Here is a 27,878-nt window from a genome sequence, read left to right on the forward strand (position 1 = left end):
GCGCTGCCCAGGTTGCCTAGCAACCATGATACAAACCGCTGGAAACGTTTCATACAGCTTTGTTTGACAGAAATGAAGGAGAACATATTTTGTTCATTTGTTTCTACATAAGCTCTGTGTGATTTAATAAGTATCTGAGGCTGAGACCACAGGACTGTAAAACATGATTGTTGGGCTTCATTTCTGTACTGAACGGTCATTTAAGATTAGTTAGTAAATAACAATTAGCTAATGTTGTTCATGAGACTAAAGTCATTTCACTTTGGTAATGTAAATATAATATGGCCAATATTAGTGTTCTGCCTTTTATAACTTAAATGGGATATTATAGTTGTAAACTGCCCTAGAGCTCCCTCTAGTGGCTGCTTTGTAATATGGGTTCGGTTACTTTGGGAAGGGAAAAAATGAGAACGTGAAGAAGAAATAAAAGATGGCGGAAAGTGATACCGTAATGTTATTGTTCTAATCTTATACGGACCTTAAAATGTTGTTGCCATGGACAAGATATGTCTGTAAGTATGAGTGTCGATAAAATAATTATTATCTTTTGTTTTGTGTAAAAATGGTTTGATAATTTATACATTTGAAAGTTTTATCTTGTTAGCTTGCAGTAAGAGTGTAACAAGCTAGTTTACAATGTTAGTTAGCTAATACAGTATTTTGTACTTTCAGTTTTACGATGGTCAAAGAGAAGGCAATGGTCAGAGGCCATTCTTCAATAAATCAGCGCAAAAAGGAAATAAGTCTGATTATTGGAGCATCGTTATCTCGCTGTCTATCTGGTGAAACTAAGAGACTCAGGGCGAGGACAGCATAATTATAGTTATCATATTAATCATTATTAGTTATTACAGCAGTGAGTTTGAACTCTGTGTCAAATACTGAGCTTCAGTAAAGATTCAAGTTGCATTTATTTATATTTTCTATCACCTTAAATCTTCACTCAAAGACAAGTATCTTTGACAGTGTATATATAGATGTATCATATATAAGAGACAAATATTGTTTGTTTAATATGTTGGCATTACTAAATGTGGCTCAGCTATAGGAGACAAAAAACTAACAAAATAAAGCAGCAAGTGATGCAAACTGAGACTCAGACATGTAAGCTTGATACTGGGGAATAAACAGACCTGGAGACAAAAGGACAAAACACAGATGATAGAGAGACAGAGAGACGACAACAGGAGAGACTAAAGACAACACAAAGATGAGACAAATACAGACTAGACATGAAAAGGGGACAAACATGAACAGAAACAAGAACCAAAACCTAGAAACATAAGCAACAAAACTCAGAGGCTCTCAAAACCTGAACATAACTATTTCATAATTCTGAAGAATGAATAAAATGTCCAACAAACTCAAAAACCTGGGTCAAATTCCCAGGAGCATGACAGTCAGACATTAACCTTTTTCATTGAAAGGTATTCTGTAAAGTTCAGTTTTCAGATTCCACTTGAAGAGTCTCTTAAAAGCACCTGAAGGTAACTTCAGATTATCTTCCTGTTTCTAGGGCAGAATGATGGTCTTGTGTTATCAAACCTCAGGCTGGTGCCTCCAGTGTCCATGCATGCAGAAGCTTCTTCTTCATGTGTCAAACCATCCAAAACAGGAGTTTCCAAAGCTGCCGGGGTGCAGTCTGTTCAATGTTTCATGTCATCCCTGCAGAGCCAGAGCACCAGGCCTCCTATTTTCAGTCAAGGAAGGTGAGACAAAACCAGTAACCATAGTGCTCTGTGTCAAATATTTTCTATTCTATTGTTTCTATTCTATTCTGTCACTGTGTGTTAACCCTGTGCAGGGTGAACGCTGCCTTTTGCCCAGTGAAACCCGAGGTTGATGGATGTTACTGAGTATTACTAATCATGTCACAGAATCTATAAGACAAACTCATTTTACACTGTGGGCCACTTACAGGTAACTTTGATCATAAGTGGGCCGGACATGTGAAGCTGCACGATTAATGTGTAAAATTACAGAAAAGTTCTTTTAGTTGATTCCCCAGACTGTCCTGTAATTATAAAATATAAAGTCTTTCATTAACTTAAAAATAATCTCCTATTTTTCAATGATTCCACTATAAAAAAAAAAGAAAGAAATAAATTACAAATTTAGTGAAAAAAAACAGGAACTTTAATTGTTTAACTGTCACCTGATGACTTTGGTGTAGTATGAATAGCAACTAAGGGGGATTCTTTATAATGTCAAGAAAACCTAAAATTGTTATTATTAGTGATAAATGTTAAAATAAAGAATCCTACTCTGTCTCTCGTAGCACTGCTGCTAGCACAGCTGTTGCACGACACCCAAGACAACATTGGTGACACAGCGCTGGTCAGAAACGTCAAGCAAAGTATCAGTCAAGATCTTAAGAAGAGATATGTCAGCACAGTCGAGAGGAACACCCTCTACACAGCATCAGCGCTCGACCCACGCTTTAAAACCCTGCCGTTCCTGTCACTGGAGGAAAGATAGGAAACCTATGCCAGAGTGGTTGCTGAGGCTATAACCCTTCAGGTAAGCAAACATTCTGGTGTTATAATTTAAATAACTTACTTACAATATTAGTAGATCGGTGATATTTTTGTCATATTGGTAATATTCTATTTAACAATTAAATACATTAATTATAATTTGCTAACATATTACTGCATACTAAAAGATATAAAATATTTATTTTCTCCCTCTCTCTGTATGTGTGTGGGTTTTCTACAGGAAGAAAAGAGGCAGCAGCCCATCTGTGAGCCAGAAGCCCATGAACATCATGAGAAACCAGACGAGACTGAACAAAATCCCAGACCCCCTCTCATACCAGCCAAGATGAGGAAGTCTTGTGGGTTAACAGACTTGCTTGGTCAGACTTATGGTGATGTTGGAGCCCCACCCAAATCATTATCTGCCACAGCTGAGGAGGAGGTGAAAAGATACCAGGAGGTCACGTCACTGGCACTCACAGAAGACCCACTAAGCTGGTGGAAATCCCATGAGGAAGTCTATCCTTTCCTGGCCACGCTGGCAAAAAGATACCTTTGTATCCCAGGTACTAGTGTCTCAGCTGAAAGAGTCTTCTCAACCGCTGGAGACATCGTCACAGCAAAACGGAGCACTCTGACTTCAGAGCATGTTGATCCTTTTTCTGAGCAAGAATGCTGACATTGCTTCACTGTCCAAATGTGTTTAACTTTTTAGGGCAGCAACAAACAGGATAGTTTACTTATTTTAATTTAAGAAATGTTTTATTTTATTTAAATTTAAAACTTTTTTATTTAATGTAAAATTATATTTTGTTTTAAGCTATAATTGTACCAGATAGTTACGTTCAGTTAAGTTGGTTACTAGACTGTTATACAAACCGTTTACTTTGTCAGCAATAAAACTGACTGACATGAGAGAAAGACTGAGTGTGAGACTTTATTATTAGATAAAATGAATATTGATAAAGTTTACCTTTATGGACAAAATCTGCAGTAGAAAAAATATGTGATAAATCACAAAATATCTTATTGCAATACTCAGAATATTGCAAAAATATCTTTTAAAAAATCACAATAATATCGTATCGTGGGGTGTATGGTGAGTCCCACCACTGCTATACATATACTGTACTTATTGATGAAAACTTCCCACAGGACCTTCAGTCATTTCTGGCAGGAAGTTTATGTCCATCCTTTAATACTTATGGATGAGGTAACATCAGGCAGCAGTCACATGCAGGTTTGTGCTCTACTTGCATAAGGTGATCTCTGCACATCCAGAATATGCTCACCTCATGGACCTGAAACTTTCCTGTCCATAATGCTCTCCAAGGCACATGATCTCACATGTGAGGTAAACCTAAGCAGCTCCTTAGACTACCATGAGCTGGATGACTGAGAACCTGCACAGACATCTGTGAGGTAAACATATTTTTCTGTGAGCATCATTAAGTCAACTCTAGGTTTCATGTGCTGATTCAGGTGCTTTACATTTATTCTGTTTTAGAGCAGGTGGAGAGGGGGAACCAGATGGGAGCAGGTTCCACTTTGGGTGAGGAAGTGGAATAAGTGATTACCTTTTTGTCTCAGCTCGTCATCACAACTAAATTCATGTTCAAATGAAGCTTTTTACTGTGACACTGATATCTGTATTTGTAATTGTACCTGCCTTGCTTTGTCACTCCAGATTTCAGCACAGTTCTCTGCACTTGTTTATATGACAAAGTTTGACAGCAGCAGGGCTTTATGTTTGTGGGTTGTTTAATAATGTGAGGCCTTCCTCAAACCGCCGCCTCAGTTCATGCTGAAGCCATCTGCCATTATCTACTAGAAATGCTGTCAAACCTAAAGTGAGGATGTGGTCCCAGCTCGCATAATTAGAGAGACTAAACCAAAGTGGTCTTCTCTGCTGAATATGGTGCCATGGTAGAAGCAGCAGACAGATGGATGTCTTCACTGACAGTCATGTTTTCCTGTGGCAGTTACTCTTTGATGATATGCTTTACATTACCTTTGTTTTAGGTAAGTGTGTTATCATTAAGAATCATTAAAGATAATTTAAGGTATGGTTGGCATTGTCTCCAAAAATAAGTCTTTTGATGTGATGGCTGTAAGGAGCCATAATCTTTATTAATCTTAATCTTATTGATATATAAACCCTCTAGTTTCAGCAGCATTCTTCAGGTTTTTAAAAGCTTCTCTGTGGCAGTGCTGCCATTTAAAAAGTAATCAGAAAGATTCCTGACTGACCTGCTCTGTTGTGTGTAACCTAAAGGGTCTGATTCAGGTCTGTGGTGTATATTGAGTCAGAAGCTAAACACACTGCAGAAACACCTGAGGGTGGTCTATGAGGAATACATCCCAGGAATCATGGAGATCATGCTGACAGAGCTTGATAATTGAAGATGATGCAGGACGAGCGGTTCAGGAATCAGTTCTCATGATGACGATGTGCAACTGCATCTCACCATTATTCTCTACAGAGTTGGTAACATTTCCCATATTTAACAGAATAGTAACTTTGATTTGCATTTTCTGTTAACAACAGTCGAGGCAACAGAAGATTCACACTGATGGATGAAGCCCATCAGTGTGAATCTTCTCTTCTGCTACAACGTCACCTGCTGTCTTCAATCCTCCATACCCGACAGTAACAGCTGACTGTTGTGTTGAGCTTCTTTGTGAGATCTGTTAAATGTAAAGTTCATAAATCCACTACACTTTTTGTCAATGTTTGTTTTTCTGTTCTCATTCCTGGAGCTACCAAAAAGCAGAGGTGGCAAAAGTGCAGACGTTCTGTATTTAAGTAGAAGTACAGATACTCGTGTTACTCAACTAAGAGTAAAAAAGTTCAGGCTCTGAAATAAAGCTTCTGTGTGAGTTCAATAAGAAAGATCTATGGTCTCACATCTGTCCAGGTGCTGCCGGCTGAATCTAAGCTTTATCACTTCCACTGTCAAGCTGTTTGTGTCATCACTGGTCTGGTCCAATCACATTCTCCCGGCCTTCTCCAGGCCAATCACCATTCATGCTGCGTACTTTAAACCTCACTGTGCATCTGTCATTCTCCTTCATAGACGCCTTTGTGCAAAGCACCTCCTGCCCAGTTCCACCTCTCATCACTCGAGCTTCATTCAAGTCACCTTCATCTCCATCACCAGCATCTAGGCTCTGGGGGGTCCTGCTCTGATCTGTTTCACAGCTGGAGCTCCGTTCTGCAGAGAGACAGACCACCAAACACCTTTGTACATTCTGTTCATCAATAAATCATCTTCATTCTTTCTGACGATCTCTCCTTATTGAAATGTACTTAAAGTAAAAAAGTAAAAAGTTGCTCCTTAAAGGAAAATTCTGCCATCAATTTATATGTAAAGGTAACTGAACCTGGTGCTATATTAATATTATAATAATTCTTAATTCTCATCATTTTTATAACACAAAATGATCTATGACACAATGCACTTTATGATAAAGGCTTTATTCAGCCTAAAAACATGGCAGAATGTAAAACATGTGGACAAACTGAGCTGAGGTGCTTTAACCTCCTCTACATCCCTGTTAGCAGGATGAAGGCGCCCTCTTGTGTTGTGCATCACTTTCAGATTTCACTTGTTAACCTGCAGGAAGACAAAACTTCACTGAGCCTTCAGCAGCTTCAACATCATCAGTAAAGACAGATTTAAATATGTGTAATATCACACTGTGTCAGTTTGTTCACAGGAGTCACAACCTGTGACACTGATGCTGCATTCAAGGACCATTACAAACATCTGAAAGGACTTAAGAACATGAAGAAAATGTGACTTGTTTCTCTGTAATGAAGCTGTTTTAGTGAAGAAAGTTGAAAGGTCACAGAGCGACTGCTGAATCTTCTGCTCTAAACATGAACTCTGAACTTTGTGATGCTTCAGGAGGAAAACTGCTTCAGTTATTCTCTCAGATTAGTTTCATATTTTCTGCATCAGATTTGAGTGAGATCCTGGAATGAAGACAGAAGAAAAGACTTTGTTCAAAGTTTGATTTATAGTCAAACCTTCCAGTTTATTCACAATAAAACATCAACACAATATATGAATTCATTCATTAAAATCAGTTTTTCCTCATTTGTTTGATGATTTTGACAAAAACAAACACAAACACACACACATGGTCTGCCATACTCATGAAGAGAAATGTGGACATTTTTCAATACAAATATTCCAGAAACATTTAGAGGATAGAGAAGTTTACATTTTCATGTGGAGAAATATTTTAGTAAATCAAAATGATGATGAGCAGTGATAGCCTCCATAAACAGTCACAGGAAAGATCTCCTTTAAAAACTCAGAAACATCAAGAGAACAACTAGAAGATGTGGAGGTACCACCCATAATGTTTGACTGACAGCTGATCTCTGTGCAGAAATGATGGAGAGAAAATAAAATGAAACTAAAATACAGATTTAAACCCACAATATGAAAGACTTCAGTCTATTTCACTTTAATCAACTCAGCAGTGGCTTCATCAACAAATAAATAATCGTAAAGCCTGAGTCCAGCATAGAGCGGCTGAGTGAATGTGGTCTGGACTCTGTGGAGGAGAGTCATGGTTTCAGAGACGCTGTAGAAGGACAAAATACCTGCTCTGTGATCCAGGTACACTCCTACTCTGGAGGAACGAGGACCTGAGACAGGAGTTTGGATGTTGTTGTACCAAAATGTAAAACTGTTGTTGTTACAATTTAATGCCCAAGATTTGTCATTAAGTCCAAACACACATTCATAATACTCTCCTTTTCTGCTGATATCCTTGTATGCGACTGCTACATAAACTCCTTCCCCTCTCCACTCCAACTCCCAGTAACAACGTCCAGTCAGACTCTCTCTACTCAGGACCTGACACCATCCAGTGAATCTGTCTGGATGATCAGAATAAGACTGTTGTTGATTCATTGCTGTTACTTTTCTGTTCCCCTCTGATAATAACAGATGTTTGTTTGCTGTGTTTGGATCCAGTGTGATTTCACATGAATATTTTAAGAATCCAGCTCTGGTCTTTGGCTCTGGTTGTGACAGTAAAACATCCACTTCAGTGACTGTCAGTGAGATGTTTGTCCATTCCTCTCTCAGAATGTCCTGTAGTTTATCTCTGACCTCTGACACAGCTGCTGTCACATCCTCAAAGTAGCTCAGAGGACGGATATTGATGCTGGATGAGTCTGTAGACTCACTGAGTGCTGACAGTGAGGGGTAGTTGTGTAGAAACTGGATGTGATCCTCTGTGTGTGAGAGCTGCTTCAGCTCAGCATCTTTCCTCTTCAGCTCAGTGATCTCCTGCTCCAGCTTCTCCTGAAGCTCTTTGACTCGACTCACTTCAGTTTCCTGCTGGGATCTGATCTGCTGCTTCACATCAGAGCTTCTTTTCTGGATGAGATGGATCAGCTCAGTGAAGATCTTCTCACTGTGCTCCACTGTTTGATCAGCAGACTGATTGATGGCCTCCACCTCCTGTTGAAGCAGCTTCACATCTTTCTCTCTGTCCTGGATTCTCTGCTGGATGTTTTGTCGACTCACCTCCAGCTCTCTCTGCCTCTCAGTCCTTTCTGCTGCAGCTGAGACTGTGTCGTGGCCTTTATGTTCATCCACAGGGCAGAGATAACAGATACTCTGCTGATCAGTACGACAGAACATCTTCATCACCTCATCATGACGAGAGCAGATGTTCTCCTGGAGCTTCTTGGAGGGCTCCACCAGCTTGTGTTTCTTTAATTGAATCACATCATAATGAGGCTGAAGGTGTTTCTCACAGTAAGAGACCAAACACACCAGACAGGATTTCGCAGCTTTTAGCTTGATGCCAGAGCAGAGATCACAGGCCACATCTTCAGGTCCAGCATAGCAGTGATCAGCAGGAGCAGCTTGGAGTCCAGTCTTCTTCAGCTCCTCCACTAAATCTGCTAACATGGTGTTTTTCTCCAGGACAGGCCTCGCTGTGAAAGTCCTCCGGCACTGAGGGCAGCTGTAGATTTTCTTCTTTTCCTCTTCATCCCAGAAGCTTTTAATACAGTTCATGCAGTAGCTGTGTCCACAGGGAATAGCCACCGGATCCTTCAGTAGATCCAAACAGACTGAACAGCAGAATTTTGTTTGATCCATTTGATTCGTGTGCTGTGCCGTTTCACCGTCTCTCAGTGACTGTCAGACAGTTTCACTTCCTCTGAACAGAAACAACCTCTGTGCTCTGAAGGGAAACAGATCTCTGCTCTTTTTCACCTCCTACAGGAAATGAGGCTCACCAGCAACTGCATTTACACCATGTTGTTTAGACCCATCCTGATACAGACACATCTGTGAAGGGAGGCACTAAAGAAATATTCTCATAGCGTGACAAGAGCCATTCAGTTGAAGCAGGGTGTGGTATGTTTGGTTACAGCATGCAGTAACAAGTCTGACCCAGTTAAAGTTTAATAGTTTATCTTTACTTGGTGCTTTGAAATGTGACAGTCAACACTCAGCGAGTTCATTTTATATTTCAAAAAGTTCAGCAAAGTTTAGGATGCTGTGATGAATAAAAATAAATCAAACTTTATATTTTGACATTTTCTAATCTTAGTTTATTCTCACACTTACAGAATGATGCATGGGAACAACTGACTCCACTAAATCAAACCTATGTTCAAATGAAATTACTGTACAAGACAGGCAGCAAGCTTGATTTCTTGATTTTTTTTTTAAATAGTAAAATATATGTAAAACTATTTAAAAAACAAATACAGATAGTGTTCTAATTCTACATTCTTTAGTAATTTTTCCTGTGTACCACCATGGATTTCGAAACAATACATTAATATGTGCTTTAAATGCAGACACTCAAATATAACTCAACATTCACACTGAAGATACACAGTAGACATAAGAATCAGTTTTCATGCCCTTTGTTTATTCTTTCATTTAAAATCTTTGTGGTAAAGATCATCATAATTACACATTAACTTTCATGTACAGCTTAAATGTTTCACTACACTGTTGGCAGCAAAGATTACACAGCAAAGCCGATTAAACTAGAAGCTAAACGACTGTTCAGTCCAAGGGCGTAGATTTGGCATGGACGGAAGGGACCCACCAATATCCAGCGATTATTGAATTGTCCCCACCAATAATTAGAAAGAAAAACAAACCCGATAGAAAGAAAAAAACGATTTGTCAGCGTCTCATTCACCCAGCGGTGCAGAAAGAGTTAAATTACGGTCTCTACTGGAGTCCTACGTCACGTGACAAATATGGCCAATGTGATTGGAGCTCTGTTTAGTTTCAGCAGCGGCAAGCCTGCGCTGCGAGGAGGAGAGGAGGACGGCAGCAAAGAGGAAGAACCTGGATATAAGAAAGTATTTTTCAAAGAAACCTGTAAGTCACTTAAAGTCAAGCTCACTCATAAAATGTAGTGATGGTGAGATGAAGCCTCGTGATGAAATGAAGCTTTCCATCCAACTGGTCGACTCATGGTTCGAAGCATTGTGATGATTCATTTGCTCTACTGCGCCATCAAGTGGACGATTCAAGTGAAACGGGCTCAATGATTATAATGATGTGATGTGTAAACCTCTAAACTGAATAAATAAATTGTTTTTATGGTTATTTATCCCGAATATTGTCTCAGTATGTCTGATACAAAAGAGAAAGTGGAAACTATCAGTACAGAGTTTTTGGGATGATTGTGTAACTGCGTAATCATGTGACACAAACTAGTGTGTGGCGCTTCAAGTTGAATGAATAAAGAAATTACTTTTGTTCATGACACCAATAACTAAACTCTAAATATTAGTTATATTTAATATTATACTAATTTTATATTAATTTAATTTAATTAATGTTTGTGTATAATAAATTGGCAGCTTAACACAGGAATGTACATGGAAACAAAAAGGGAGGGAGTTGTGATGTGAATGTGGTTGTGACTTTATAACAGTGCTCATGACACTAGGGAAAAGTTTTCATTTGTTTTTATTCAAAAATAGCAGCTTTTCCACAGTGCTGGGCTTAAGACGGTTCCTCTTTTTTGAGAGGATTTCTCCTGCTTTTGAAAATATCCTCTCACAGGGCACAGATGAAGCAGGGGTTGCAAGAAAAACCACAGCAAGTTTATACAAGTTTGTATAAAGAAATTTGTGTCCAGCCCAGTACTCCAGCGGATTCTCCAGTCTGCCCATATTTGGTTCATGGAGGTATTTCTGTACTTCAGCTGTTGCATCAGCAGTAGCATTTGGGGTCTTTGTCTCCAGAACAGTGGTGTCCAAACGATGCCACAGTTTGCTACCTAAAACAAACAGAATGTAAGTAACTAAATACAATATAATAATCGAAATGTGCTCATATACCTTGAGTCACAGGCTGAGAAGCTTTTGATGATGAGGCTGCTGATGAGAAGGCCACGTGCCGCAAAATAGCAGCACATTCAAAAATAAGTCTCTTCTCAGCATCCATTGCTTTATTTGGGCTAAAGAAGCCTATTTTTTTGAACCTTGGATCCAGCAATGTTGCCAGTGACATGATGCTCATTGACTGCAATGTGTAGAGCTTCTCCTTTAATTGTCTCCTTAGACACTCAACCATGGTGGAGCTCTCTGGAGTTAGGACAACTCCCATTTCCTCTTCATTTAGTGCATGGTGCAACATTGTTAGAAGTGGAATTACTTTGGATCCAGACACTCGCTTTTCCTCTGACAGCTCAGTGGTGGCATCATTAAATGGGGAGAGTATTTTAAGACATTCTGCCATAAGGTCATACTGTTCAGAGGATAGTGGGCAAATATCAGTGTGCAGGCCAGCTAACGATGCTCCAATAGGTTCCCTGAGTTCATGAACACGTTGAAGCATTTGGAATGTGCTGTTCCAACGTGTATCCACCTCTTGAATTAACTTCAGTGCAGGCCGGCCCATTTGCTCCTGCACCTCTGTCAGCCTCTCCTAGAAAAACAGCCAACACAAACTGATTAATTCAAGCTGTGTTACTGCAGCAGCACCTCAAAGCAGTAATGAAATAATGGAACAAACCTTAGCAGTTGTACTGCTCTTGAAATATCCCACTATCCTCCTACAGGTAGTCCGGATGTCAGACAGCGTCGTGTGTTGATCAAGAGCTTTTTTGACCATTAGGTTTAATGTATGTGCCACACAATTACTGTGACGCAAACGAAGCTCCTTAGCACAAGCACCCATGTTTGCTGCTCCATCAGTCACATAACATGTACAGTGGGGCAAAAAAGTGTTTAGTCAGCCACCGATTGTGCAAGTTCCCCCACTTAAAATGATGACAGAGGTCAGTAATTTGCACCAGAGGTACACTTCAACTGCGAGAGACAGAATGTGAAAAAAAAAAAAAAATCCATGAATTCACATGGTGGGATTTGTAAAGAATTTATTCGTAAATCAGCGTGGAAAATAAGTATTTGGTCAATAACAAAAATACAACTCAATACTAATAATAATAACCTTTGTTGGCAATAACAGAGGTCAAACGTTTACTATAGGTCTTTACCAGGTTTGCACACACAGTAGCTGGTATTTTGGCCCATTCCTCCATGCAGATCTTCTCAAGAGCAGTGATGTTTTGGGGCTGTCGCCCCAAAACATCACACGGACTTTCAACACGGAAAGTCCGTGTGATGTTTTGGGGCGACAGCCCCAACACGGACTTTCAACTCCCGCCAGAGATTTTCTATGGGGTTGAGGTCTGGAGACTGGCTAGGCCACTCCAGGACTTTCAAATGCTTCTTACGGAGCCACTCCTTTGTTGCCCGGGCGGTGTGTTTTGGATCATTGTCATGTTGGAAGACCCAGCCTCGTTTCATCTTCAACGTTCTCACTGATGGAAGGAGGTTTTGGCTCAAAATCTCACGATACTTGGCCCCATTCATTCTGTCCTTAACACGGATCAGTCGTCCTGTCCCCTTGGCAGAAAAACAGCCCCATAGCATGATGTTTCCACCCCCATGCTTCACAGTAGGTATGGTGTTCTTGGGATGCAACTCAGTATTCTTCTTCCTCCAAACACGACGAGTTGAGTTTATACCAAAAAGTTCTACTTTGGTTTCATCTGACCACATGACATTCTCCCAATCCTCTGCTGTATCATCCATGTGCTCTCTGGCAAACCTCAGACGGGCCTGGACATGCACTGGCTTCAGCAGCGGAACACGTCTGGCACTGCGGGATTTGATTCCCTGCCGTTGTAGTGTGTTACTGATGGTGACCTTTGTTACTTTGGTCCCAGCTCTCTGCAGGTCATTCGCCAGGTCCCCCCGTGTGGTTCTGGGATCTTTGCTCACCGTTCTCATGATCATTTTGACACCACGGGATGAGATCTTGCGGGGAGCCCCAGATCGAGGGAGATTATCAGTGGTCTTGTATGTCTTCCATTTTCTGATGATTGCTCCCACAGTTGATTTTTTCACACCAAGCTGCTTGCCTATTGTAGATTCACTCTTCCCAGTCTGGTGCAGGTCTACAGTTCTTTTCCTGGTGTCCTTCGAAAGCTCTTTGGTCTTGGCCATGGCGGAGTTTGGAGTCTGACTGGTTGAGGCTGTGGACAGGTGTCTTTTATACAGATGATGAGGTCAAACAGGTGCCATTCATACAGGTAACGAGTGGGGGACAGAAAAGCTTCTTACAGAAGACGTTACAGGTCTGTGAGAGCCAGGGATTTTCCTTGTTTGAGGTGACCAAATACTTATTTTCCACCCTGATTTACGAATAAATTCTTTACAAATCCTACCATGTGAATTCATGGATTTTTTTTTTCACATTCTGTCTCTCACAGTTGAAGTGTACCTCTGGTGCAAATTACTGACCTCAGTCATCATTTTAAGTGGGGGAACTTGCACAATCGGTGGCTGACTAAATACTTTTTTGCCCCACTGTATTTAAATGGGAACTGTAATGGAATACAGTTACTCATATTTTGCGTTTTAAATACGTAACGCCAGTACATGCATTCCATTACTCCCCAACACTGCCCAATGAAACACATTTAGCACTATGGATAAAAATGATCCAATGTGAAAATGTAATTTGACCCCCAACCCCCATCATCTAACACTTGAAAGAGAAAGAACATGACGAGAGAGGACGACATGGGAGCTTGTCGCATTTCACTCACTTATTCTCAGCTTAACTCAACTGGTTTCACAAGGCGGCAAGGCCCCGCCAGAACCCAGAAACATTACTCTTCCCAGTTCCCCTATCGCTGGGAGTGAGTGGGGTCCCCTGGTGGTCCGCCACAAATACCACCCCCCTCCCAAACACCCAGCAGGGTCCCCCACTGGTCCAGGACCCTGGGCATAAGCAAACGGCCAGAACGGCTGAACCTGGGAGGCGGGGAAATGGTAGACGGAGTCGTAGCCTGAGTATGAGGCCGGCGTGGGCAGCCAGGAAAGGCTGAAGGAAACTCGAGCTCCGGTGGTCAAGAGGCGCCGCTAGAGGAAAAACCAGAGTCCAGTAATCCTGTCAGGTGGTTGGACACGGCGGGGGACCTGGGCTAGTGTCACTTGGTTGTCCACCAGAACATTGGCCAGTTTAAGTCTGTCCACACATACAGTCTCCCTATGCCTGCCGAAACCCAAAACAAAGTGCTTCTGGCCTGATTTGAGGACCCCATATGGGCCGTCATAGAGTGGACGCAGCGGTGTCCTATGTGCATCATGCCGGACGAAAACAAACTTTGAACTGTTTGAAGTCTTCGGAACAAAGGTGTCAGGCAGGCAATGGTGCACGGGACCTGGAACACCAAATGAATCCACTTGCTAGCGAGGGGACAACACCAAGGAATGGGAGCACGGGGAGGGGCTCTCAGGCAAGAATTCCCCGGGGACATGGACAGGCTGACCGAGGGCCAGTTCAGCTGGAGAGATGCCAAGAACCACTGCACAGAGCAGCTCCAGCAAAACCTGGGGTGGCCAACCCAGCCGCTAATAGTCAAAGAAGCGCAGAGCGCAACCTTAAGCGACCTGTGAAACCTCTCGCACATCCCATTAGCCTGCGGGTGGTATGCAGTGGTGCGGTGAATCTTGACCCCCAGGCTGTCAGCCCCGAAACATAATGAGGGCCCTGTCGGATGTAATGTCAGTAGGGGGACCACAACGTGAAACCCAAGTCAAGAAAACAACTGGCACCGGTCCATGGCCTGGGGGTTGGGGACCGCTGCTTTAGTGTGCTTATGGACCTTTGTGCGCATGGAATGCATGCAGCCCATTCCCTAACTGACTTGCAAAGGCCTGGCCAAACAAATCTGGAGCTGACCAGTTTGACAGAGGCCCGGACCACCGGATGCGATGACCCATGCACAGAGTCAAAAACGCGAAGACGCCATGAAACGGGAACCACGGGCCATGAGCGACCAGTCGAAACGTTACAGACCAGAGGAGGAAAGGTCTGTGCTCCAGCATGAGGCCCGCCGGTGCAGACTGAAGTGCAAAGATGTCCGAGTCACCGCACTGCTTCAGGGCCAATCAGAATGTCCGGCCATCAGTTTGTGCCCTGAGGCTGGGCGATGCAGCAGGACAATGATCCGAAACACATCAAGTCTACAAAACAAACAACTACAAAATAAAAATTTTGGAGTGTCCTAATGAAAGTTTGGACTTAAATGAGACTGAAATACTTTGGCATGATCTTAAACATCCTGTTCATGTCTGAAAACCCTCCAGTGGTTCTAAAATTTAAAAAAAAGTTTGTGGAATTGCGTAAACAAAGTCTGGATTTAAATCAGATTGAGATGCTTTGCTGTGGTTCTTTTTTTACATGCAGAATAGTAAAGTGAACCAGAGTCAAATTCCTTTTTTGTGCACAAACCTGGTCAAATAAAGATGATTTTGATTCTGATTCAAGAGATTCTGCAATAAGGAGTCAGCCAAAATTCCTCCATGACAATGCAAAAGACTCATCGTCAGTAACAATAAATTCTTGATTCCTTTTATTGTTAGTACGGGAGACACAACCTGTTATTAGGTTTGGAGGGTAATTATGTTTTGATATTGAAAAGCGGAGAAAGTGTGAGAGTGAGTGCAAAGGTTTGAATACACAGGTGTGTGTGTGTGTGTGTGTGTGTGTGTGTGTGTGTGTGTGTGTGTGTGTAAGGGATTACAAGCTCTCAAGAAAACTGATTATTTCTTTTATTTAAGTTTCATTTGTTTTAGTATAATTTAAAAACAAAACAGCAACAATTGGCAGAGATGAGATTATTTTGACTTGGTAAACGTAACAAACAGATTTTGTGTTTGTTGTTACTTTTTCAAAAGTAACAATAACGAAGTTCACCTCCTCTTTAAAGACCGCAGGTGCAAATAGTTTAACGGTTAATGTAAAATATTTCTGAAGGAAATGTTCATGTTTTTTTAGGAAGGCTATAATCGTTCAAAAACAATGCCACACCACATCCTTCCAGTTCATCTACAGTATAACGTCACAGAAAACATCATCACTGCAAAGCTGGTCTGTCTGCACTGTAGACCTGGCACCCAATCAAAAACATCTGACACTGTTGGGAAAAACAAAAACAAGCAAACACAAAGTGCTGAGATGTTACATAACTGACTTGATGAAGCCACCTGAGAAAATATTCTTCGGACACAAATACTGTCCTCACTTTTAAAGAGCAAACTCTTAAATATTATGTTTAAAAGAAGATTTAAACCTGTTGCTGGCATAAAATTCAAAATGAGTATATATTCATATAAATAATTCATTTCTTTACAAATATATATACAGGAAGGTCTTTTATTGTCTCTGTCTCAGCCCATGAATTGGAAAACAAAAACCAAAAAAACAATAACTAAATAAAATCAAATAAATATATTCAACTTAAATACATACAAATACAAACACATACATTTACACTTTTTTGTGGAAAAATACTTTATAGATAAAAGTCATCTAGTACAGTGCAGCAATGCTAAAACAGTGATTGTGATAATTTACAGATAGAAAATAATAATAACGTGACAGACGTAACAGATGTGAGCCAGCTGCTGTATCAAAAACATGTCTGTTTCAGTTTAGTAAACTTAGCAGTGTTTCCAAAGCAGTGAAGCCAAAGTCCAGCATAGAGCGGCTGAGTGAATGTGGTCTGGACTCTGTGGAGGAGAGTCATGGTTTCAGAGACGCTGTAGAAGGACAAAATACCTGCTCTGTGATCCAGGTACACTCCTACTCTGGAGGAACGAGGACCTGAGACACGAGCTTGGATGTTGTTGTACCAAAATGTATAACTGTTCTTGAAGCAGTCTAGTGCCCAGGATTTTTCATTACGTCCAAATCTATATTCATTCCCACTCCCTGCTCTGCCGATATTCTTGTAAGCGACTGCTACATAAGCTCCTCTCCCTCTCCACTCCACCTCCCAGTAACAACGTCCAGTCAGACTCTCTCTACTCAGAACTTGCCACATTATAGTGAATCTGTCTGAATGATCAGAATAAGACTGTTGTTGATTCATTGCTGTTACTTTTCTGTTCCCCTCTGATAATAACAGCTGTTTGTTTGCTGTGTTTGGATCCAGTGTGATTTCACATGAATATTTTAAGAATCCAGCTCTGGTCTTTGGCTCTGGTGGATCTGACAGTAAAACATCCACTTCAGTGACTGTCAGTGAGATGTTTGTCCATTCCTCTCTCAGAATGTCCTGTAGTTTATCTCTGACCTCTGACACAGCTGCTGTCACATCCTCAAAGTAGCTCAGAGGACGGATATTGATGCTGGATGAGTCTGTAGACTCACTGAGTGCTGACAGTGAGGGGTAGTTGTGTAGAAACTGGATGTGATCCTCTGTGTGTGAGAGCTGCTTCAGCTCAGCATCTTTCCTCTTCAGCTCAGTGATCTCCTGCTCCAGCTTCTCCTGAAGCTCTTTGACTCGACTCACTTCAGTTTCCTGCTGGGATCTGATCTGCTGCTTCACATCAGAGCTTCTTTTCTGGATGAGATGGATCAGCTCAGTGAAGATCTTCTCACTGTGCTCCACTGTTTGATCAGCAGACTGATTGATGGCCTCCACCTCCTGTTGAAGCAGCTTCACATCTTTCTCTCTGTCCTGGATTCTCTGCTGGATGTTTTGTCGACTCACCTCCAGCTCTCTCTGCCTCTCAGTCCTTTCTGCTGCAGCTGAGACTGTGTCGTGGCCTTTATGTTCATCCACAGAGCAGAGATAACAGATACTCTGCTGATCAGTACGGCAGAACATCTTCATCACCTCATCATGACGAGAGCAGATGTTCTCCTGGAGCTTCTTGGAGGGCTCCACCAGCTTGTGTTTCTTTAATGGAGCCACATCATAATGAGGTTGAAGGTGTTTCTCACAGTAAGATGCCAGACAGAATAAACAGGACTTGAAGGCTTTCATTTTTCTTCCAGTGCAGACATCACAGGCCACATCTTCAGGTCCAGCATAGCAGTGATCATCATCAGGGGCATCTTGAAGCCTAATCCTCTTCAGCTCCTCCACCAACTCTGCTAACATGGTGTTTTTCATCAAGAAAGGCCTCGGTGTGAAAGTCTGTCGGCACTGAGGGCAGCTGTGAGCTTGCTTTGTATCTTCTGCATCCCAGTGGGCTTTGAGACATCTCATGCAGTAGTTGTGTCCACAGGGAATAGTTGTGGGATCCTTCAGTAGATCCAAACAGATCGAACAGCAGAATTTTCTTTCGTTGTTCTGAAATTCTAGCTCTGCCATTTCAGCTCTCAGTTTCATGCACAGCCAACATGTGTCTCTGTCTGCAATGTTAGAAAAGTTTGTCTGAGCTTCCAGACATATAAGCTGGTTACACCCACTCACAAATTTAAAGAACCATGAACGTGAAGAATGAGCAAATATGTACCGAGTGGGTGAAACACCCAACCCTGACGTATCATCAGGGTTGGGTGTTTTGTTTGGGTTTTTTTTAGATGCAACAGTTGTTCGAGATGCTGAAGATGTATTCATTCACAACAAACAGAGGTGTGCTATAATTACATGCTTTAATGATGTAAATGTTAATGTGATAAGTTACTTTTGTTTTATTCCCACGTCAACACTGTGCTTTAGTAAAGGGCACACCTTTTGTAAGTCTCTGCCTCATATAATCAGGAATGTTAACAAAATAATTGCTGTAGCGTCAATATTTGGGAAACAAAAAAAGATTTTTTATAAAACAAAAAAACAAATAAAAAAAGACCAAGAACACAACAGAAATCTACCATCTGACTTTGCATCTGGCCCTTCTTGTTTTCTGTTGTCGCATGCTGTTGTTTGCTTGTTTGCTCACCTCTCCTCCAGACTACACCTGGTCTCTAGCTGGCAAAGGCCCAGGAACAGCAACACCATGAGTCTTTATGACGTCCTTTTAATGGTGAGGTTGGTGGAAGGGAATGTGCCACGTGTAGTATCTGTTGGTTTTAAACGCTTGCAGAATCGGGGAATTTTCTCAATATATTTGTCTCAATGTTCTCACAGTTAACTTATTATCATTATACTCGAATGGCAGATTGAGAATTGTTCATTTATTTAATCCATAATTGTATTTAACTGCTATTTCAAGGAGTGGAAAAAGCCACTGGCTATTACGTCAGGGGCTGCAACTCCTCTCGAGGATCGGTGTGTGCCAGATTGTGATGGAGAGTCGGGGGTCCTTGTTAAAGGGTCTTTGCTCAGTGCCGAGCAGTGTTGGTCAAGTTACTTGAAAAAAGTAATCAGTAACTAATTACTGATTACTTCCCCAAAAAAGTAATCCCGTTACTATACTGATTACTTATTTTCAAAGGTAATTAATTACTTAGTTACTTAGTTACTTTTTAAAAACACGATTTACAACCTGAATAGGTGATAAAGTGATAGATCTTTCAGCCCAATTCTACTTTTTCTGCATAATCCATCATACAAAATGTAATCAAATGGAAAAGTCTCTTTTTAAAACTTGTTTTATTAGTTTTAATCTTTTAACTTTATGCATCAAGTAAAAATTTAATTATATGCAACATTCTCTGACTGGAAGAAATTTGTTTAATATTTAAACCTATTTTCTGCACATTCCAGCACATAAAATATTTTTTTTTGTGTGTTTACACTCAGTCTTTCAAATAGATGCAAGTAAAACACAGCAGAAAATAAATAAAGTCAAAGACTAGCGGTCCTGTTGCTCTATTTTCACCTGTAAAGCAGGAGTGTGGAAGGCGGAGGTTTACCCTGGTGCAGGTGTGCAGCGGTCAGTGGAAGAATCCGCGAGTTTCTCTGTGAGTTTCCCATTACGTCGTAGCTACTCGGTGCTTGTGTGGAAGTTTAGGGGTTTTTTTCGCTGTAAAAAGAAGTTTTCTTCCCACGCGCAACGGACACTAATGTTTTTGTCACTTTTTATGGAATCAAACTCAAAGTAAGGTCAGTACTTCCACGCTTTAAACGCTGCACGCTCATACTCTCTCTGCACTCGATATATGATCCATTGTTGATCTGCACACAGCTGTTGTCACGAACGTCGCACTCGCTTACGTCACTGTCATGAGACATTCTCGCAAAAAAATAATCACGGTTTTAGTAACGCAGTAACGCAGCGTTCCTACGGGAAAGTAACGGTAATCTAATTACCGTTTTTGCAATAGTAATCCCTTACTTTACTCGTTACTTGAAAAAAGTAATCGGATTACAGTAACGTGTTACTTGTAACTGCCCATCTCTGGTGCAGAGTGGTTTCTATGTAGTTAGGATTATCTTTAAATTGCCCATGTTATCTTTTCTTTGTGGAGCTTTTCTAGTTTGATTTTTCTTTAGTTTGCTGCTCTGTATATATGACACATTAGATCACAACTGTAAAGGAAATAATAAAAAGGCTGGACTGTCAACGCTCCGAACAATTTATTTCTGCCTGCAGAACTCGGCCAATCCTCACACGGAGTCTCTGTGCCATGTGATGTTTGCTGATGACGTTGTGATCTTTTGTGATTGTAGGGACGATGTGGAAGCGAGTCTGGAGAGGTGTAGGTATCCTCTGGAGAGAACAGACATAAAAAGTAGTAGCGGGAGGGTTTGTAAAGTGCGCTTATTAGGGTTTAATCATCAAAAGAAACAGACAGTGCACAAGGGAGGTGAAGAAGCGAGAGCACACAGGGTGTAGTGGTTCGAGATGAGCGTTGGGGTGATTTATGACTGAAGAATAAGACCTAGAGATAGTAGTGACACCTGCCTGAGGTGTGGTTTGGAGATGGTGGTGCTGACAAAAACACAGGAGGCTGAGCTGGAGGCCGCAGATGAAGACACAAAGGTTTTCATTGGAAATGACCAAAATGGACATGATTAGATTAGTACTGGCAGCAGGAGGGATATCGCTGCATTTAATATTAAAAACACTGTATGTGTTGAGTCTGTGTTTCCACAGGCCCCGCTAGTTGAGAGACTTATTCCTCATGAAGAACACAAGACAAAACAGAAGATCTTCAACCGGTCTTTAACTCGCTAACGAGGGAAGCCTTGGTCAGAACCAGGCGGTGGAGCATACTGCTCATCACCTGTCTCTAGCCCAAATCCTTCAAAGAGCAGCTCTCCTCGTAGCCTTTTTATTGACAAACTGTTACAATACACATCACAGCACCTCCCTCCGTAAAACCCCCCAATGGTTCTAAGACGAGGCACTGTGTGTGTGTGTGTTTGTGTGTGTTTGTGTGTCATGGGGGTGCGTTTATGTGACCTCCTGCTCACCACAAGGATCATAAAAGCAGGAAGCAACATTAAACAGACCCTTCACAGGGATGTGCTTGTGATAAAACACTACAGCCTCCTCCCAGAACCTCGAGAGGCTGGGGAGGGGGACAAAGGAATGTCTTCAATCGTATAGTTTGAACTAAGACTTTACAAATTTAAGAAACACAATGACAACATTTGACAATTTGACTTAACAGTATGCTTTAAGCGAGGTCAGTACTAATGCACTACAAAATGCAGATCGTGTAATTTAGTAAACTTGGCAATATCACAACTCTATCATCAGGACAAAGATAAACTGATGGAATATAACTGAGTATTATATTAATGTTTGACAGATGGTTTTAGTTTTTATTCCTCCAGCTGCAGCTCAGATTTGAGATCAACTAAAAAATTAATATTAAAAACAGCATTCAAATGTAGGCTTAATCTACGTGCAAATTTGATCAATTTGATGTTTGATTGATAAAGTTAGCAAATCGTGGCTTTGTTTCATATGATTGTAACAGAACAATAAAATTGTAAAATTGTTTGCAAGCAATACGGAAAAACATTGAAGAATAAAGTGTCGTCTAAAAATCCATATTTATTACGATAAACACTGATGAAAAAGACTCTTGGCTGTCAGAGGTGCTCTCTCTCTCTCTCTCTCTACATATATGTGTGTGTGTGTGTGTGTGTGTCAAAATAACATCAGCAGGAGCAGCTTGGAGTCCAGTCTTCTTCACACTGAGGAGGGACATATATGCAGGAACAGTTGTCATAACTGTTACAACCACCAGATGGCGAAAGAGTCCCACTGCAACTTTAAGCCATTAAGGATGTGTCTTGATGTTTGCTTGTGATAAATCTGCTTTATGTGAGTCTTTTTCAGAAAGTAACAGTAATATGTCTGATTATATGTCTTTAATCAGTAAAGTCTCGCTTTGCTAGAAATAAATCAATAATAAAATTGTAAACATGCAGCTGTATGTTAGAAGTCAAAGGGTCCTTAAGTCTTCTGTAAATTGACGGGGATCAAATGAAGGACACAAGTATCTGTTCTTACTCTAATAAATGCTGCTTTAATATCCAACAGACTATTTTCCTTCCTCATCAGCAGTAAACAGCTCGACTGCGTCTGTGCATTTGTGTCCTCCATACTTGTTTACACAGACATCTCAGGCTTGATGCCACGATGCAGTGTAGAAACCTGACAACCCTCTGACTCATGTTCAAATGTTCAAGGACATTTCTCAGGATCATGTATGACCCCTTTTTGACATTTGGACTTTCATTAATAATATTTGTGTTTCTGAGTCATTTTTGTGGAGACTTCTGTCCAACGTAGTGTCCAAATGAAGCCTGAAGCTTTTCTTCACCCTCTTGTCAGATGGTCAGCAACAAAACTCTGTTCCAACCAATGTCTGATAAGAGATGAGACACAGCAGCTGAGCAAATGATCATTTCATGCTGAAGACATCCTCAGACAGAATTAAATACATACATAAACACAGCCTGGTGCCAATAACACAGCTAATGACACTGCTGTATCACTGGCTTTACTGATTAAAGACCATATCTGAAGGAAATCTTTGAACACAACAGAAAGTGACCTTTTAAACCTGCGACACTGATGCTGCATTCAAGGACCATTAAAAACATCTGAAAGGACTTAAGAACATGAAGAAAATGTGACTTGTTTCTCTGTAATGAAGCTGTTTTAGTGAAGAAAGTTGAAAGGTCACAGAGCGACTGCTGAATCTTCTGCTCTAAACATGAACTCTGAACTTTGTGATGCTTCAGGAGGAAAACTGCTTCAGTTATTCTCTCAGATTAGTTTCATATTTTCTGCATCAGATTTGAGTGAGATCCTGGAATGAAGACAGAAGAAAAGACTTTGTTCAAAGTTTGATTTATAGTCAAACCTTCCAGTTTATTCACACAATAAAACATCAACACAATATATCAATTCATTCATTAAAATCACAGTTTTTCCTCATTTGTTTGATGATTTTGACAAAAACAAACACAAACACACACACATGGTCTGCCATACTCATAAAGAGAAATGTGGACATTTTTCAATACAAATATTCCAGAAACATTTAGAGGATAGAGAAGTTTACATTTTCATGTGGAGAAATATTTTAGTAAATCAAAATGATGATGAGCAGTGATAGCCTCCATAAACAGTCACAGGAAAGATCTCCTTTAAAAACTCAGAAACATCAAGAGAACAACTAGAAGATGTGGAGGTACCACCCATAATGTTTGACTGACAGCTGATCTCTGTGCAGAAATGATGGAGAGAAAATAAAATGAAACTAAAATACAGATTTAAACCCACAATATGAAAGACTTCAGTCTATTTCACTTTAATCAACTCAGCTGTGCCTCCATAATTATAGTAAACCTTCAGTCCAGCATAGAGCGGCTGAGTGAATGTGGTCTGAACTCTGTGGAGGAGAGTCATGGTTTCAGAGACGCTGTAGAAGGACAAAATACCTGCTCTGTGATCCAGGTACACTCCTACTCTGGAGGAACGAGGACCTGAGACACGAGTTTCAATGTTGTTGTGCCAAAATGCATAACTGTTGTTGTCACAATACAATGACCAAGATTTGTCATTATATCCAAACACACATTGAATACCTTTTCTGCTGATATTCTTGTATGCGACTGCTACACGAACTCCTTCCCCTCTCCACTCCACCTCCCAGTAACAACGTCCAGTCAGACTCTCTCTACTCAGGACCTGCAACCTGTTAGTGAATCTGTCTGGATGATCAGAATAAGACTGTTGTTGTTTCACTTCTGTTGCTTTTCTGTTCCCCTCTGATAATAACAGCTCATTGTTTGCTGTGTTTGGATCCAGTGTGATTTCACATGAATATTTTAAGAATCCAGCTCTGGTCTTTGGCTCTGGTGGATCTGACAGTGAAACATCCACTTCAGTGACTGTCAGTGAAATGTTTGTCCATTCCTCTCTCAGAATGTCCTGTAGTTTATCTCTGACCTCTGACACAGCTGCTGTCACATCCTCAAAGTAGCTCAGAGGACGGATATTGATGCTGGATGAGTCTGTAGACTCACTGAGTGCTGACAGTGAGGGGTAGTTGTGTAGAAACTGGATGTGATCCTCTGTGTGTGAGAGCTGCTTCAGCTCAGCATCTTTCCTCTTCAGCTCAGTGATCTCCTGCTCCAGCTTCTCCTGAAGCTCTTTGACTCGACTCACTTCAGTTTCCTGCTGGGATCTGATCTGCTGCTTCACATCAGAGCTTCTTTTCTGGATGAGATGGATCAGCTCAGTGAAGATCTTCTCACTGTGCTCCACTGTTTGATCAGCAGACTGATTGATGGCCTCCACCTCCTGTTGAAGCAGCTTCACATCTTTCTCTCTGTCCTGGATTCTCTGCTGGATGTTTTGTCCACTCACCTCCAGCTCTCTCTGCCTCTCAGTCCTTTCTGCTGCAGCTGAGACTGTGTCGTGGCCTTTATGTTCATCCACAGGGCAGAGATAACAGATACTCTGCTGATCAGTACGGCAGAACATCTTCATCACCTCATCATGACGAGAGCAGATGTTCTCCTGGAGCTTCTTGGAGGGCTCCACCAGCTTGTGTTTCTTGAATGTAGGTGAATCATAATCAGTCTGAAGGTGTTTCTCACAGTAAGATGTCAAACAGACTAAACAGGACTTGAATGCTTTCATTTTTCTCCCAGTGCAGACATCACAGGCCACATCTTCAGGTCCAGCATAGCAGTGATCAGCAGGAGCAGCTTGGAGTCCAGTCTTCTTCAGCTCCTCCACTAAATCTGCTAACATGGTGTTTTTCACCAGGACAGGCCTCGCTGTGAAAGTCTGTCTGCACTGAGGGCAGCTGTAGATTTTCTTCTTTTCCTCTCCATCCCAGAAGCTTTTAATACAGTTCATGCAGTAGCTGTGTCCACAGGGAATAGTCACCGGATCCTTCAGTAGATCCAAACAGACTGAACAGCAGAATTTTGTTTGATCCATTTGATTCATGTGCTGTGCCGTTTCACCGTCTCTCAGTGACTGTCAGACAGTTTCACTTCCTCTGAACAGAAACAACCTCTGTGCTCTGAAGGGAAACAGATCTCTGCTCTTTTTCACCTCCTACAGGAAATGAGGCTCACCAGCAACTGCATTTACACCATGTTTAGACCCATCCTGATACAGACACATCTGTGAAGGGAGGCAACAACAAGTCATAAATGCTTATTTCATCAGTGCCAGGGTTTGTTATGTTTGATTTACAATATACAGTTAAAATTGTGACCTTGCTAACCTTGTTAACTAGTAACTTAGCGTATATGAAATGCCTTGTGGCGATGATTAAGTAAGGTAAAACTTTACTGGTATAGTACCTTTTGAGATAATAACAAAGCGCTCCATGATAACGATGGTTACACCCTTGTGCACAGGTGTCAAAACCTCAATCCTTCAGGTCCTGAAAGTTTTACATCTGTCGCTGCTCCAACACACCTCAATAAAATCAGATAAATTAGCAAGAGCCCTGACTGCATACTGAGGTGGCAATTCAGCCATTAGATTCATGTTATAGCAGCTCATGAATGAACGTGGCACAATCAAAGCATTTTTATTGTTGAAGTACATTTTTTCCAAACACTTTCATTTAAAACTAGAAAATGCATTTTCTGAAGAAACTGCAGTGTGAATGCTGATAACTGAACGTTTTGAGTTGAAATAATTGCTGAATGTTAAGTTAAAAATGTTGAGGTTTAGGGGTTCCCACCTCAGCATGTAGTCAAGACTCTTGCTAATGACCTACTCATTTTATTCAGGTGTGTTGCAGCAGGGACACATGTAAAAGTTTCAGGACTTTGACACCCCTGCCCTTGTGGATTAAACAAGATGGATTTTGTACCATAAGACGGGACAAAACAGCTGATGAATTTGTTACACTCTTAACTCATCTAAACAAGGCATTTTGTAGAGGGTACAGCAGCCATGGCAGTTTTTCTAGAAACAACTAATCTCACGTGTTGACTTTTTCTCAAAATAAGCATGGCAACAACTGTCTACAAAAAATCAAACACATGTTTTACTCATTATGTAAGAATTGTTATACAAATGACCAGTGCCAAGTAGAGCTGATACAAATGATGATTATTTTTGCGATTAGTTGACTGATCAGATCATGCATCCATTGGACGCACAGCTTACTGCACTAGCATGACCCATCCTCCAAATCCGGGGAAAAGGACGACGCATTTGTCGGAGTCTTCGAAATGGACAGCCTTCGTCGCGTCGCTGTAACGTAATCGGTCTACAAATGCGGCCTCCGAAGGATGCCGCCCCTGAATTTGGACAGAGCTACGATGCCGGAGACTGCTTCTTCTTCTTTTGCCTTTAACGGCAGCTGGCATCCTTGAACACGCATTGCTGCCATCTTCTGTTTCAGTCCGTTATTACACTCTTAAATCCTACTGCTTATTCCTGTCTTTCAGGATCTTACAAAGCTTCAAACGACGCGTCGACTATTAAATTAGTGGTCTACGATTTTGATAAACGACGTAATAATAACTAGTCGACTAATCTTGGCAGCCCTAATGCCAAGTGTACTGTGGTGTAAAAAAGTCGTTAACTGTATGCTTGCTTCACCTACTTTGCTTTAGTATTTTACTTTCCTAACTGCACATCCAAAGCTTTGCTCACTGCAGCTGTATTGCGCAGTTATGTTACACCCTTGAAAACAAGTGATTCTCTCATGCAGTAGTTTAATGCAATGAAAAATGAACATAAGTAATTCACATTGCGTACTGCTCGATGTCACACAGTGGAAGAAAGAGCTAATTAATAACCCAAAAATAACAAATGAGTGCTTACTATTTGTATCTGAACATGTTTCGTACAAAATAGATAACAATAGAAACGTTTGTAGCTCCTGCCGTTAGCTTAATGGCCATTGTGCAACTGAGGCTCAAAACCGCGGTCTACCCACTAAAAATCTATAATAAAATGTTTCTGAAGCTCACAAAATAACGAAAGACTACCTATAAAATATCTCAACAACGTACAGAGTATAAAATATCATGTTTTGATAACCATTACCTTAAAACACGGGGGAAAGAATGACGAGGCTGATTTTGAGATGCTTCTCTTCTGCAGTTGTTTTGTAATGAGGAGAGAGAGCGGGAAAGCCCCCTGGTAGAGAATGAAGCCATTACCAATCGATCCCAGAAAATACTTACTAGCCGATTACTGATGTACAGATCGCAGTTCTCTTGAATCAAATGACAACCATTAATGCAACATGAAAAATAACCAATTTAAAACAATTTCGTACTGTATTTACATTGTTTTCATGCTTATGAATTTGTATTAACTGAGTGCCTTTTTTTTTTTTTTTTACTGTCAGCTCTTTTAGTACGAAATCAACTTATGAATAACACCTGTATGGAGTCTTTTGGTACTGCTAAGGGGCTACAAGGGTAGTTTCCCACCCTGTCTCAGTTACAGCAGCACTTTGTATCATCCACAGTCTTGTATAATTTTGGTGCATTGTTGTATTGTTTGGTTATATTTTAAAAAAAATTGAAAATGAAAAAACTTTTTGTTATTCGTGAATGTATTTTACTGTATTTATTACCAGTGCAAATAATTCAATTATTCATAATGGACACTCCAGTTTACAAAAAACTTGAAGGAATTTAAAATTTAACAAATTGTAGGTAAAAAGATCA

At 40.9% G+C, this 27,878-nt stretch overlaps 4 protein-coding genes and 1 long non-coding RNA gene across 8 annotated transcripts; 1 reads left to right on the forward strand and 4 right to left on the reverse strand.

Annotated features, from left to right (window-relative positions):
- LOC146497202 (uncharacterized) lies at positions 1–5,664 on the forward strand. Of its 3 annotated transcripts, none has more exons than XR_014870708.1 (5): positions 1–512; positions 1,517–1,709; positions 2,279–2,520; positions 2,719–4,499; positions 4,753–4,865. It is a non-coding gene; the product is annotated as an uncharacterized LOC146497202 (long non-coding RNA). The 3 variants fall into 3 exon arrangements; XR_014870710.1 differs by adding an exon at positions 5,555–5,664 and having other exon boundaries at positions 3–512; positions 2,719–4,965; XR_014870709.1 differs by adding an exon at positions 5,555–5,664 and having other exon boundaries at positions 3–512; positions 2,719–4,961.
- LOC146497203 (tripartite motif-containing protein 16-like) lies at positions 4,751–27,645 on the reverse strand. 2 transcript variants are annotated; one of them, XM_085140747.1, is made up of 2 exons: positions 27,247–27,645; positions 4,751–8,803 (listed from the first exon to the last, which is right to left on the reverse strand). In XM_085140747.1, the coding sequence occupies exon 2, from the start codon at positions 8,609–8,611 to the stop codon at positions 6,947–6,949; it is 1,665 nt and encodes a 554-aa protein (XP_084996873.1). In that variant the 5' UTR covers positions 8,612–8,803; positions 27,247–27,645; the 3' UTR covers positions 4,751–6,946. The 2 variants fall into 2 exon arrangements, with proteins under 2 accessions (XP_084996873.1, XP_084996874.1); XM_085140748.1 differs by having other exon boundaries at positions 26,352–27,645.
- Positions 10,440–12,082, reverse strand: LOC146497204 (zinc finger BED domain-containing protein 4-like). The gene is made up of 3 exons (XM_085140913.1): positions 11,507–12,082; positions 10,831–11,419; positions 10,440–10,769 (listed from the first exon to the last, which is right to left on the reverse strand). The coding sequence occupies exons 1-3, from the start codon at positions 11,669–11,671 to the stop codon at positions 10,447–10,449; spliced, it is 1,077 nt and encodes a 358-aa protein (XP_084997039.1). The 5' UTR covers positions 11,672–12,082; the 3' UTR covers positions 10,440–10,446.
- Positions 16,466–18,199, reverse strand: LOC146497205 (tripartite motif-containing protein 16-like). The gene has a single exon (XM_085140690.1). The coding sequence runs from the start codon at positions 18,189–18,191 to the stop codon at positions 16,482–16,484; it is 1,710 nt and encodes a 569-aa protein (XP_084996816.1). The 5' UTR covers positions 18,192–18,199; the 3' UTR covers positions 16,466–16,481.
- LOC146497206 (tripartite motif-containing protein 16-like) lies at positions 19,344–25,344 on the reverse strand. Its single transcript, XM_085140755.1, has one exon. The coding sequence runs from the start codon at positions 25,174–25,176 to the stop codon at positions 23,515–23,517; it is 1,662 nt and encodes a 553-aa protein (XP_084996881.1). The 5' UTR covers positions 25,177–25,344; the 3' UTR covers positions 19,344–23,514.
- Positions 27,646–27,878: the final 233 nt, after the last annotated feature.

The sequence above is a fragment of the Neolamprologus multifasciatus genome, chromosome 18 (assembly GCF_963576455.1).
Source record: "Neolamprologus multifasciatus chromosome 18, fNeoMul1.2, whole genome shotgun sequence".
Lineage (NCBI taxonomy): Eukaryota > Metazoa > Chordata > Actinopteri > Cichliformes > Cichlidae > Neolamprologus > Neolamprologus multifasciatus.